Genomic DNA, 15,028 nt, shown 5'->3' on the forward strand with positions numbered 1-15,028 from the left:
CTGGAAGCATTGAGAATAACTTCATAATCCAAAGATTATGAAAAACTGTTGGACTGTATGGAAAACTGTTGGACACAAAGATTACATGATTTGTCATCACTGCTGACTAAGATGAAACCAAAGTTCAATGGATTTTGTCTTTTTGATATCTTCCAAAATGAATTGCAGCAATGTGGTTCAAGATTTGTGTATAATTCTGCTAGAAATTACCCAAAAGTTACTGGTAAAAAGCAGAACATTAAGAGTTACCTTTGTATCCAATGTCTTTGTATCCAAGGATCTTTTCTTGATGTCTAATTTTACTGGTACCACTTTTGAACTAAATCTTGGCATCTTCTTCAGATGGTGACATAGTTTAGGAAAAGTTGCACTTTTATTTGTGAAGATTCTTGATCAACAGAATGTCTGGATATTCTACGAATAAACCCAAGAAAAACTAATTGCCATAGTGCAAAGAATTTTTTGGGCTTCAATCAGATATTGGTAGAATCCTGCTGAAAAAAAACAAGGAATTAACATTATTTCCAAACTGGTGACTAACTTTATTTTATTTGCCATTACTTTTCTTCATGATGAAGATCATCTTCATACCCAACGAGGTCAGCATTGGAGGTAAAATCAAAATTCAAAAATCTTTCCGTACTGAAACTAAATTTTGCAAAACTGCTTGAAACTAGTGGAAGAATTTGGAAGAAATAAATTTGAACTTTTCCAACTTAAATTGCAGAAAGATCCGGGAAGATTTTTGTCCAAGATTATGTCTATGGGAAGTATTTGATGGAGTTGTTACACTGCTGGTAAAAAATAGGACATTGAGGATTATCAGTATATTTGATAATGTTTCATATCCAACATAGTCAGCATTGGAGGTGAAAGAAGTCCAACGAATTTCTTCGCGATGTCTCATTTCAATGAAACCAGTTCCTCAACTACGTGTGGTTAGTGTCCCAACTTTCCATGGCTGGTGGCAAAAGTGAGAAGCAAAGTTGAGGCAAAAATATTTAATCCTGAACAACCCTTCATGAAATGTTGACCAGCAAAAGAAGTTGCAGGATCAGACTTCACTCTGCATTTTCAACATTGTATCTTCAAAACAACAAAATTGTATCCAGATGCATTTATTAATTCCATTTGATGAGTTTTACTCAGTATAAAAATCTTTTGAAGCAGTTTATCAAAAAAAAAAATTCGAGAAGTCTGAATATAATAAATCACCTTTTGTTACACTGACTTCAAAATCGTAAAAGTCTTCTCAAAAAAGTGACGGCAACACATTTTGGGTGAAGCTTTTACGAATAAATTGGAATCTAAAAATCCATTTCGTCTATTTTTGGTCTCTGGATTATGCTGTTGCAACTTGTTGTGGTGATTTGAGCACTTTTTTCTTGGATTTAGGAAATAAATGTTAAGTTTATAATTGACTTTTTTTATTTCATCCGATAATGTGAAAATATTACATTTTATTTCAGATTATATAAATTTAGAAATTTGATAATTTTTGCTAAATTTGTTCTATGAAATTGAAGACAAATACAAAAATACAAAAAGTGCAACCAACAATTTGCTCGCAAAACATCATGTTTAAATGGTAAATTTAAGTGAAAGTACCAGCAATTTGTCTTAAGACACGCTGCCATACACCACTAGTTTACTCTTTAGTTTAATTTTAACAAATTACCAAAATGTTCAAACAAAAATCTACAATCGTTTGGCATTTGTCAGATTAATAATATCCATAGTTTTCCACATGATTTTCAATAAAATTTAATTAACAAAAATATTTGACATTAAAATTAAAAAATCAACTCACCTTCATAAAAATAACCTCTTCATAAAAAATATTTTAAAAGTGCATCTAAACTAAATTATAAAAATTTGGACAAAAATATAAATGTGAATTTGTTTTCACGTTTTTTGAGATAATAAAAAAATGGATAACTATATTAAAAAAATAATCATTGTTTCTGATTTTGAATATTAAGTACATCTAGTAACCCAAAACAAACACAAACGTTAGCAAAATATTTTCAAAAATATATTTTCAACAAAATTTTTCCTTTGAAAATTTTACTCAATCATTTTTTTCAAAATTACAAAAGATTTAATAAGTTTACAATAATATTTAATATATTTAAATAGAGTATTTGGTAAAGTTCATCAACTTTTCAAGTTGGGAATCTTCTTTTCGATACAATTCTGGATTAAAGTTGATTCAATTGATGGGACTTCATGCAACGAGTCATGTAAGAAATATTTTGTACAATTTGACTAATAAAAATGGTCTTGGTCAAAATGACCATTGCTATTTTGTCATATCGTCAATTGACAAAAAATTGTGTTCCAAATCCAACCGGAGTAAAAGCAGTTCAGTTCCAGATCATCAATTTTGGAAATACTAATTAGGAGTCATACACTCTGCAAACATAGTTTGGGAAATCAGAGATTCTTACTTACATTGCTGATGATCAAAAAAATTCCAGACTTTTTTTGTGCTGAACTGGAGTCCGCAAACAAACACATTTTTTACCCCATCAGAATTCCATCTTGGAAGATTACCAGGAGTTGAGAAATCATCTCCAGATTTTTTTGAAAGTCCGCCAAGGTCCAGAATTGTCCACAAAATCGTCCTCAAATTAACTACAGTTGCTTTTCTATTATCTGAATCCTCATGGCTGGTGCCGTAGATTGGACAAAACTTTCTGCAAATGTCATAGATGGTCATTCCAGTATAGTTTCTTAAGGCTGTTGGATATTTTCTTTCCATCATAGTAACTTTGGTTCCAAAATCATTTATATTCTTTGCACCATCTTCAGCATCAGAAGTTCATTCTAAAAGATTACCAGGAGTTGAGAAATCTCAAAAAGTCTTCTAATTCAGTCAAGATCTAGAGATGTCCAATTTTGTCAACAAGATATTCCACAAATTAACTACAGCTGCTTTGTTATATACAGGAATCTCATGTTTAAAGCCTGATTGGTGAGGTAGATTGGATTTCTGCAAATGTCATAAATAGCCTTTGAAGATTTCATGATGTTTTTCCTGCAATATAAATAACATAAGGAAATAAAAGTTAGTACTTAAATCAAATACATTTTTAGCTCCATATTCTTCAGCAAATCCTTGGTGATTACATTACCAGAAGAAAAGTTCATAAATAATCTTTAAAGTGATGTCAACTGTGATTAACAAGATTATCTACAAAATGATGACAACTGCTTTTCTATGTGTTGCCACCACATTTCAAGAGCAAGTTGTCACCATTGACCCAAGGAGTATCTTTTTGGACAAAACTTGCTGCAAAAATCATTAGAGCTGATCTAAGTACTTTGTTGATAATTTTCCTCCCACCAGTTACAACATAATACATAGTCTCCTCAAAATAGATCTAGATGCTGTCGGAAAATGCTGGTTACAAACTTGAGAAACAAGAATCTCCAAGAAACTCCAGAGTACTTCTAGAAATTATGCTTAAAACTTAAGAAGCCAAACAAAGGAAGTTAGAACTTGGATTCCAAGTCAGACTTTTTTCCGGAGACCATCTTCAAAGTCAATGTCGAATAAAAATGAAGGACGTCCAATTTGGTCGACAAAATGATCTACAAACTGCGTCTTCATGTGTTAGGAGCACATTTCAAAAGAGAGTTGTCACATTTGATTCTTGGATGATCATTTCTACGGATACTAGTAGACTCTTGGCTTATTTTCTTTAGACATAACATTCTGTAAGAACCATTAGAGCTGGTCCTAATTGCTGATGATTTTTCCTTCATCTACATGTTATAAAATTGGACTCAAAATTGTTCTAGATACTGGTGTTGGAAAATGCTGTGATTCAAAGAAAATACCACAGCTCCATCAATGAAATAAAGACCATCAGTTTCAGATCATCAATTTCACGAACTTCCTTTCTCCAATATCCAAAAAACTAATGAATCTACTATTTGTACTTAATTTTATTCCTGTACTTCAAAAAATTCAGCTTAAAATCAGACAAGTTGAACAAATTTACATAAAACTTGGATTCCAAGTCCAAAATCAAATAGAATTTCAGAGCTATATAGATTCCATTGACAATTATCACAATTTTTCCCCAAATATCATCTCCAAAGACAATGTCAAATAGAAACAAAAGAAGTTCAATTTGGTCATGAAAATTGTCTACAAGTTCATGACTGTTGCTTTGCAATGTGGTCGTAGACTTCAAGAGCAAGCTGTCACCATTAAAACAAAAACGACCATTTTTAGGTAAAACTTCTTACAAGAATCATGAGAATCATTGCTGGTCCTAGTACGTGTTGATAGATTTTACTTACAGATACAATTAATGGCTACCAGATATTTTTTTCCAAATACCATCTACAAAGTCGATGCCAAATAAAATTGAAGGAAGTCCAATTTGGTCAACAAGATGGCCTATAAATTCACAATTGGTACTTTACAATGAGCTAGTACATTTCAAGAGCAAGTTCAACTATGAACCAAGGATAATTTATTTTAGACAAAACCTTCAAGCAAGAATTATTGAAGCTGGTCCTAGTACGTGTTGATGGATTTTACTTACAGATCCAATTAATGGGTACTAGATTTTTTTTTCCAAAAGACCATCTACAAAGTCGATGCCAAATAAAATTGAAGGACGTCCAATTCGGTCAACAAGATGGCCTACAAATTCACGACTGCTGCTTTACAATAAGCTTGAAGCAGATTTTTATGGCAATATGTTTCTTGGTTTACATTTCTCATAATTTTACTATGTTTAATCAACTTCAGTTTGAAGAGAAGTTGAATCTGGAGAAATTTTTTTAAGCAGGCGCTGGTGTATTCAACAATTTAACCAATTTTGCAAATACTTCTAGTAATGACCAATAGAACCTGCGGAGTACAGAACATACATTGACCAAATTGACATGTTCAAAAATCTTTTTACATTCTGGTGGTGTCATTACAAATCCAGTTCTTTGGAAGCAGAAACTTTTATGGAAACAATTGCCACACCCAGAATCTGCTGAAATCAATCCTGGGGCACTAAAAAACACTAACTAAAAAACAGCTGTTTGTTCCAATCAATCATGTAAAAAAGTTGGGATCAATTTCATCAACCAACGCCCACAAAAATGAAGACTATGTATATGAAAATCTCAGAAGAATGTCCTAATTTTTCTGGTCAAAACAGAATTTAATCTGATATTTCCTGTATTAATTTGTATCTTCAATTGATTCCCGATACACTCAAATAATTTACATTGCAAAAGTTTTTAGAACTTTGTTTGGTTTAGAATCCTGCAATGACTAATATCGAGAGCAAGACTAGTTCGATTTTTTTTAGGTGAGTTTTCTTTTCGAAGAATGGGAGGATTCTAGTCGTTGTAAATTTCTATCAAATTTTGACGTCTGTAAAATAATTTTATAATAATTATGATTGCTTATTTGTGTACCTAAATTATTGTCAAATTTTCATAATTTGTTATGACGTCTAAATACGAACAAAAATCAATACAATTTTGACATTTGTAAAATTGTTTTAATATTACAATTGTGTATTTGTATTTGTAAACAATTGTTAACAAATATCAATCAGGTTGCTCTGACAACATTAATAAAATTAAAAATAAAAATATTTATTAAAATTATACTTACATTATTTGTATCAAAATATGCACAGATTTTTATTTCACTATATTTACACTGGTTTGTTTAATTTATTTTTCAAATTTGGTTAAGTTTTGTTAATAATTACTATTAAATTTTGTTATAATTTAGTTACGAATAATTTTGGTTTCAATAGATCTAATTCATTTGTTTTTGTTTAAATAATTGCATACTAGATAAATCCATTTAAAAAAGGGTATGATTTTAATTTATAATTTTGTACGACCGTTAGAATTTGTTAGAAATTTTGGAATTAGGTTCCTCTTACCCTCAAGTTCAAAAGTGAAAACAATTCTGGTTGCGCCATCACTCCCCGGGAGATGACACTCCTTCTCAATTGTGTAATTACATTTTTTCAAAATAACGTCGGAAATCGATAGAAGAACTAATTATAAGAAAAAAATGCCTTTTATAGTTTTTCAAAAAAACTAATACTTTTGAAGTTACTGGCCACTAAAGATTCATATATTTTTGGCGTTTTTCTTCGTTTTTTGCAAATATCTCCTAAAATATACATTTTAACGAAAATCATGTAATGAACAAAATAATGTCAATAAAAATCTTAATAAATCGGTATTACATAAAGTGTTCTAGGAAAAATATTAAGCAAGATTTAAAAGAGCAAAGTCGTTTTTTATTTCGTTCAAGATTTAATTGTTGAATTTAAAGCCATCTAGTGTCGAGGTTTTACATTTTATGCATTTCGGTGAAATTGGGTTTTATAGTGCTCAACATAAGCTCTAAAATGAGTGCTGTTACAAGTTTTTGCGTGTAAAATGAGTGAGCTATCATGCAAATAAGAAGCATATACGAAGTTTTTTTATTTTAAATCATATGGTTTAATGAGCGCCATTTCCACCAGAATTAAAGTAATTCACATTCCATCTACAATTCATTTCATTATAGACATATTGATGGATTCTAGCAGATTCACTACTTTAGTACAAACTATTTTTAAAAAACTCACGATTTTATAAAAACTTTTTTTTAGTGAAAAAAAACATTTGGCATGTGACTTTTCAGATGAAATGAATGCATAAATGTCTTTTTGCATATATTGCATTCATGTGGGCGTTCTTCATTGTGCTTCAGCATGTGACTTTTCAGATTACCTAATTGTGTGAATGTCTTATTGTGTAAGTGACTTTTAGATTACCTAATTGACTGAAAGTCTTATAACAGATTTCGCATTTGAAAGAACTTTCTTTGCTATGACTAGGCATATGATTGGTCATATGCTCTTTTAAATGACGTGATTCTACATAAGTTGATATTTCGACTAACTCCTTTTTGACTTCTTCTTCAATTGTCACCTCGGAATTCATGAATCTTTCTAAACATGTATCATCTTCAGAACACGATTCAGATTTAACAATAACGTCGGGATCATCAAAATCATCCACTATTTCGAGTTTAATGTCTTTTGGCGAATATTCTGGTGGTTCAATTTGCTTGATCATTCATAGGCGTAATTGTTTCCTCCGACATTTTCAAATATTTTCACACAAAAAGTACAAAATAGTTGTGTGCTAAATAATAGTCTACTTTTGTCTATAATTTTTTTTAATATTGTTGTGCCCGCTGCACGACACTATATTCCTATATACAGTGTGCACACCACTAGCTAGTACAGGCGAAGAATATCGGAGATACCCGAAGATAACCGAAGGAGGAAGACCTAAGAGGCTCATCGAATACTCACTCTCTTCCTTGGCAACTAGCGGCGATACTAAACTACTAAATTCAGTTAATTACATAATTATACAAACTACATCTAATATTCATCAAAAGTTGTTCTGTTAGTGTTAATAAATTATTTGTAAGTTAAAAGGACTTTCTTGAGTTTGAATTTATAATTATATATCCTCGAAATAATCTCCGCTGAAGGCAACAACAAGCTGTAGTATATCACTGTTAAAGCAGTGAAATATACGAAGCACAACAATATAATAAATCATTTCAACTTAATTTTCATTACATTTACTTTTTGGCATTTGAAGCATAGAGAGTATATTGCTAGAAACATGAGACATTATTTGCCGAGGCGCGCCTTTTCAAATTCAATATGGTTCCCTATGTTTCTACTCTCTCTACTGCTACAAACAAACTCTATGCTTCAAATGTCAAATAACATAGATCATATTGAAAATAATTATTGATAAAACTATTTAGCACGCAACTATTTTGTAACTTTTTTTGTTAGTATAAGCAGTAAAAATATTTAAAAATGTCGGAGAAAACAATTATGTCTATGAATGATCAGGCAATTAAAATTGAACCACCAGAATATTCACCAGAAGACATTAAATTCGAAAAAGAGGATGGTTTTGATAATCCCGATGTTAGTGTTAAATCGGAATTGTGTGCTGAAGATGATAATACGTGTTTACAAAGATTCATGAATTCCGAAGTGACAATTGAAGAAGAAATCAAACAGGAGTTAGTCGAGTCCTCAATTTATGAACGTGACATTTGCAATAGAAAATTTGCAGAATCAAATCATTTAAAAGAGCATATGGCCGATCATATTGCTAATAATAGCAAAGAATGTCCTTTCAAATGCGAAATCTGTTACAAGGCTTTTAATCGATTAAGTGTTCTGAAAAGGCACATGCTCATTCACAGTGGTGAGCGCGCCCATGAATACAGTATATGCAAAAAGACATTTACGCATTCATTTCATCTGAAAACTCACATGCTGATACACAGTGGAGTACGTCCCCATGAATGCGATACATGCAAAAAAACATTCACGCGATCAGGTAGTTTAAAAAATCACATGCTGATGCATAGTGGAGTACGTCCCCATGAATGCAATATATGCAAAAAGAAATTTACAGAATCAGGTCATCTGAAACGTCACATACTGATTCACAATGGAGTACGCCCTCATGAATGCAATATATGCAAAAAGAAATTTACACAAACAAGTAATTTGAAAAGGCACATGCTGATTCATAAATGAGAGCATACTGATAAATGTGAAGTATGTAATAAGGAATTTACTCAATCGAAGGATTTGAAGGGACACATGGCACTTCACAGTCAGAAGCATGGTGAAGATCAATGAAACATAAGCATATTTGTGCACTTAAATTTAAATATTGTAAAATTTTCTTGCATGTAGAAATAGTATGAAATGTACAGTACACATTACATAATATCAATATTATTTCATAATTTTTTATTCATAATTTAATTTTTATAAATTAATTATTATTAATGTGGATTAGTAACCATTGGTTTCAGGTTCAAATACAAATTGGTCAGGAGTAGCTTTAACTTTCTAAGACCGTATTTAATTTTAAACAGATGTTTAGAAGTTATTATTATGAATTTTAAAAAATGTCTTTACACAGGGCAATATATACCAGAAATATGCCACATTAACTTTAATTTTTTTTTAAATATATAAACATAAATTTTTTGCCTGGGAAATGTTTTAGAAAATTTATTCAGCTATAACTTTGTCAAGGACTATATTTAGATATAATAAGTAATTTAAATGTTATTAGTAAAAACACGAAACAATGTCCTTGTTCCACAAAAGGGCCGACACGTTTTCAACATTATGCAAGTTTAAAATTATTTTAAAAATATAAGCAAGAATTTTACATAATTTTTGACTGAGAAAATGTTTTAGTGAATTTATTCAGCAATAACTTTGTCAAAGACTAGAGTTAGTTATAAAAAGTAATTTAACAGTTATTAATAAAATTCAAAACAATGTTTTTGTACAACAAAATGGCTGACACGTTTTCAACATTGTGGAGATTGTGGAAGTTTAAAAATATAAGCACAAACTTCACATCATTTCTGTCTGAAAAAATGTTTTATAGAATTTATTCAGCTACATTTTTTTAAAGATAGTATTAAGTTATAAATAGTAATTTAAAAGTTATTAATCAAAATACAGAAAAATGTCTTTGTACCACAAAATAGCCGACACGTTTTCAACATTATGCATGTTTAGAAATATTTTAAAAATACACGCACGAATAGCAGTCAGCTATAGCTTTGTCAAAAACTGTTTTTAGTTACAATAAATAATTTAAAAGTTTTTAATAAAAAATACAAAACAATGTCTTTGTACAACAAAATGGCCGACAAGGTTTCAACAATATGTAAGTTTTAAAACATTTTGTGCAGTTATTTTCATAGTACCCCGCAATTACGAGAACTAGACTTGAAATAGTTTTATCTTTTATTTTCAACTGTGCTTGAATTCGGCGGTGTTCTAGTGTTAATAAGTTTGTTAATGACTACAGAATACTGTAACGTAATTACGGTATATGTTTTTTTTTTTAATTTTTAACCCTAATAATTGGATTTGAAGTGACTACTATTTTGCAAGAAAGTACACGATTTTTTCACTTATTTGCATTATTATACAATGAAATTGTATAAGGTTTATGACCTAGAATCATAGAATATCGTAATGATGAGATAATCATTTGTTTCTACCTTCTCATCTATGATCAATTATTTCTGTTATATAAATTGAATAAAAGTACAGGTAAACCCAGTATAGCGCACGGTACTTATAGGACACGGGTTCACGGGTTTAAATTTTATATTTATTTTAAGTTCATATTTTTGTTTAATCGACGTTAAAAATTATTCCTTTGTTGTTTCATTTCTTTGATTTACCGAATCATTCAGTATTGATAATGATTATTATACTATTACTATAATAATACCAGCTTTTATTTTATTTTTATTTTAGAAGTCTCTCAACTTCTTATATTTTTATGATTGTTATAAAACTATATTAATGTTTAAAATTATATCAAAATATTATTTATTCGAATAAACCATATTTTTAACTTCCCGAAGGAGAAGTTTATGTTCTCCTTTATACTTGTTTATCTATGATGTTCTCATCAAAAAATCCGATTCGCTAATTTTATGTTTTCTCGACGTTTCAAGTCATTCTGAATCTAATGAGATCAAATTTGAAAAAAGTATGTGTGTGTGCGTGTGTATGAACAGATTTATTATCGTAAATCGACGTTTTCTCAAAAACGGCTGGACCTATTTTAAAAATTTAAAAGCCATTCGCTGTATCTCGATGAGGACTATTATTTGTCAGTTTTGTGCGACGATCGGCCAAGCCGTTTCTTTATAAATAGCAGAAAAGTGAAACATTTTTCGTCCACGTTTTAGCCCGTAATTCTGAATCGATTCTGAAAATTCAAAACAGTAGATACCATAGGCTTCTAGATCATACTAAAATATTACCGCACTACGACAACTCGTTTAGCTTTAAAAATTTGTCAAATTTTGCAAAAATTGGTATCGTTTATTTCGCATTTGTCAAAATTAGAATTTTCTTCGACGTTTTCTCAAACAAAAGACCAGTCTGGGATGCATAAAAACATTTCCTTCGCTAAACAAAAAAAAAAAACACACCCACATACTTTTTCCAAATTTGGTCTCATTCGATTCAGAATGGCTTGAAACGTCGAGAAAACATAAAATTAGCAAATCGGATTTTGTTATGAAAACATAAACTTCTCCTTTGGGAAGTTAACAAGACCACAAATTTGCTGTAAAAAATATATAATGAGAAACAAACATTTTTTTCATTCAAAAAAGATATAATTCAATATATAAAATTGATACTTGAACGTTTAAAGTATGTATTTTAAATGAAACGCTGAATTTGAAGCACACCAACACCATTTGTGATATGCTGAAAACACTAATACAGAGTAAAGCGCATGCTTACCCCTCATGAAGTAGATTCTGTAAATATTTTAACTACATTTATGACGTTTTAAATAATATTGTGCCCGGAAGCCCTTGTTACATATTTCACATATATACGGGCATACTCCAGAATGAATACGCATGTGTACTTTCAAAACACTGGGTCTAGGAAAAGTTTTTTCGCATATTCCACATTGATGAGAGCTAACTCTAGTATGGGTGAAGATATGCATTTTCAAACCCCTCGCTTGTCTGAATTTTTTGTTGCAAAATCCACACTTATGTGAACGCTCTCCAGTATGAATTAACATATGCTCACTTAAACCACCTGATTGTCTGAATGTCTTATTGCAGATTTGACATGTATGTGGACGCTCTCCGGTATGACTAATCATATGTCGTTTTAAATGACATTTTAAACAAAATTCTGCACTGCATATTTCGCATTTAAAAGGACGATCAGGATGGATACTCATGTGTGCTTTTAAAATACTTGATGTTGGGAAAGCCATACCGCATATTAAACACTTATGCGGACGTATCCCAGTATGGGTCATCATATGCTGATATAAACCAGCAGTTTGTGTGAATGTTTCATTGCAGATTTCACATTTGTGGAGACGTTCACCAGTATGAATAAGGTTGTGAAGTTTTAAATTATGTATTGTAAGAAATGTCTTATTACAAATTTCACATTTAAAAGTATTTTCTTCACAAGGAATTTCATTGCTTGTTCCGTGCAACAAAAGTTCTCTTTCGTGAGTGCGCATATGTTGTTTTAATTTAGTTGATGAATAGAACACTTTGTTACATATTCCACATACTACATTATGATTAAGCATATGTATTTTCAGAGTGCTGGATTGTGTAAAAGTCTCTTTACATAATTCACATTTATGAGCAGTATGAGCACGCAATTTCCTTTTTAGATTACCAGATTCATTAGGCTGCTCTTCGGTATGATCACAAACGTGTTGATCTAATATAAATTTTGTAGCAAATGTTTCATTACAGATTTTGCAAACAAATGGTTTTTCATTGGTATGATTTTTGATTGCTGACTTACGATTATGAACTACCGAGTGCCGTTTTAAATCATCTAGTTGAACAAACGACATACTACATATGTCACATTTATAAAAAGAAGTCTCACCCATTTCTTGTTCGACATCGTCCTCTATTTTTACCTCAGCATCCATAAATCTTTCCAGACATGTTTCCTCATTTTCAATTTCACGTTTAACTTCTTCGATTAAAAATTCTGGTGCTTCTGTTTTAATTGTCTGCTCATTCATAAATACAATTGTAGCTTCAGGCATTTTTAGATTTTTCACTGCGCATATTTAACAAATATAGAAAAAAATGTTGCAGAACTATTTAATAATCAATTTTTATTAATATTATTTTATTTAAGCATATTAATATTTATTATATTCACTTTTATGAAGAGGTTAGTAGTTTGACATTTGAGTTGACATTTGGAGCATAGAGTATATTTTTAGAAAGACGTTACATCTTTCTTGTTATTCGGTACGTGTGTGACTAAACATTTAATTTCAACCATTGTTAAACTCTTCTTTTATCTATGGTTAAACTGTTAAAGTGTTATGTACTGCAAACAGATTTATTAATTTTAAACTAATATTTAGGAATAAAGGTGCGTCCACACCTAACGAACGAACATAAACAAGCAAGAATTGCGCACCAGAACGAACAGCAACGAGCGTACTGTGGCGCCACAAAGGTCACGAACGAACATAAACAAACATGGCGAGCCATGTTCCGCAGCTTGTCGGTACATCAAAGGGAATTGTTCGTTCATGTTTGTTCTCGTATGTGCAGAGTGGACGCTACCACGAATGTAGACAAACATTTTTCTTTTTTTATGTTAAAATGTGCATTATTGCATTAATTTATGTTGTGTTTATTATAAGATATTGCTGTTATTAACAAATTTTGCAAATTTGATGACTTTAAATAATTTGGCTCTTTCCCGCCACTTTAAATAATAAATCTGACGTTTCACGGTACATCCTCGAACAAAAAGATTCAAGCCCTCACTACTTTGAGGCGTTTGTTTGGAATTATTCGCGTTCGTTCGTGTTCCTGTTCGTTCTTCTTTGTATTTTCTTGTTCGACATGTTCGTTCGTGCTCGTTCGTTATTTCGTTATTTGTTAGGTGTGGCGCACCTAAGCAAACATGGCGAGCAAAGTTCAGGTGCGCCACACCTAACGAATATTAGTTTATGGCAAAGGCGGTTTTGGAGATACAGAGCTAAATGTGCAAAAAATGGTAGTTTTTGAGAGAACTAAGCGTCCGATTTGAATAATTCAAAGAACTTTCTGTTTGTTTTAACAAAATAATTGACTTCGGAAAAAAAATTTCGTTTCAAAATTTTTTTTTCAAAAAAAAAATTTTTTGTATATCGAAAATAATTGAGACTTTTATTTTAATTCTGTTCTAATATACTTTGAACAAAATATTATTTCAAATAAAATATGATTAAACAATAATTGGCAGCAATGTTTTTATTTATTCTATTGACAATACTATTTTACTCGCTGAACAATACTGCCTCAATTTAGATAAATATGAAAAATATAAATAAAATAAAATTTCAGTATGAATACGAATAGATTTCAATATTCCGCAGTATATATAATTCTATTTATTATTTACCATTTTTTTGTACTTCATGAAAATTATATCATTTCAAGTAAACATTTTAAGTAAAATTTGACAAATAAAAAATAATTAATTATTTATAGTCACATTTTGATTAAAATATAATCAGTCTCATTTGTTTAAATTAATTTATTGGGAAATGCTAATGTTAAAATATTTTTTTGAATTATTTGATTATTGTATTATTTAATTATTATATTTTAATGATTAATATATAATATATATATATATATATATATATATAATATATTATTTATTAATTATAATATATTTCAGAAATTACGTTTTTATTTCAACACGATATGTTTTTGCACATGATGGTTCGAATATGGTTCGAAATTCTATTAAAAGTTTCAAATCATTGATCAACTTTTATTGATTATTATTGATTATTTTTAATTACTCAAATTTTGAACTGCGGTACGGGAAGTTCCAGCAATTTGCCTCAAGGCACGATGCCCTAATTGCCTTAAGACAGAATTCCACTTACAGCTAGTTTTTTTTGTATATCGAAAATAGCTCACTCATATACTCTAAATAAATAATTTTAACTTTGTTATTCAGTTTATATAATTCTTATAAATAAACATTATTTATAATAATCTATTTGAAAACATTTAATATTCCTCGAACATTTCGTTACGGTACGGGAAGTTCCAGCAATTTGCTATAAGGCACGATGCCATACACAACTAGTATTAATTATATTATTATTAACTTCCCGAAGGAGAAGTTTAAGTTTTAATCAAAAAATCCGATTTGCTAATTTTATGTTTTCTCGACGTTTTAAGCCATTCTGAATCGAATGAGACCAAATTTGGAAAAAGTATGTGTGTGTGTGTGTGTGTGTGAACAGATTTTTTGCCGTAAATCGACGTTTTCTCAAAAACGGCTGGACCGATTTCAAAAATTTAAAAGCCATTCGGTGTATCTCGATGAGGATTATTGTTTGTCAGTTTTGTGCAACGATCGACCAAGCC

General features: G+C 30.3%; 2 protein-coding genes across 2 annotated transcripts; one reads left to right on the forward strand and one right to left on the reverse strand.

The window, feature by feature from the left end:
* The first annotated feature begins 7,877 nt into the window (after window positions 1–7,877).
* On the forward strand, window positions 7,878–8,720 carry LOC113391163 (zinc finger protein 681-like). Its single transcript, XM_026627121.1, has 3 exons — window positions 7,878–8,298; window positions 8,413–8,580; window positions 8,638–8,720. Exons 1-3 carry the CDS (start codon window positions 7,878–7,880, stop codon window positions 8,718–8,720), a joined length of 672 nt encoding a protein of 223 aa, XP_026482906.1.
* A 2,593-nt stretch (window positions 8,721–11,313) lies between these two features.
* On the reverse strand, window positions 11,314–12,770 carry LOC113363671 (zinc finger protein 501-like). Its single transcript, XM_026606147.1, has one exon. It carries the CDS (start codon window positions 12,679–12,681, stop codon window positions 11,410–11,412), a length of 1,272 nt encoding a protein of 423 aa, XP_026461932.1. The 5' UTR covers window positions 12,682–12,770; the 3' UTR covers window positions 11,314–11,409.
* Between the last annotated feature and the right edge of the window lie 2,258 nt (window positions 12,771–15,028).

Source organism: Ctenocephalides felis, unplaced genomic scaffold, assembly GCF_003426905.1.
Source record: "Ctenocephalides felis isolate EL2017-DRISC unplaced genomic scaffold, ASM342690v1 CF-g0.4_SCAFFOLD_00845, whole genome shotgun sequence".
Taxonomy (NCBI): Eukaryota; Metazoa; Arthropoda; class Insecta; order Siphonaptera; family Pulicidae; genus Ctenocephalides; species Ctenocephalides felis.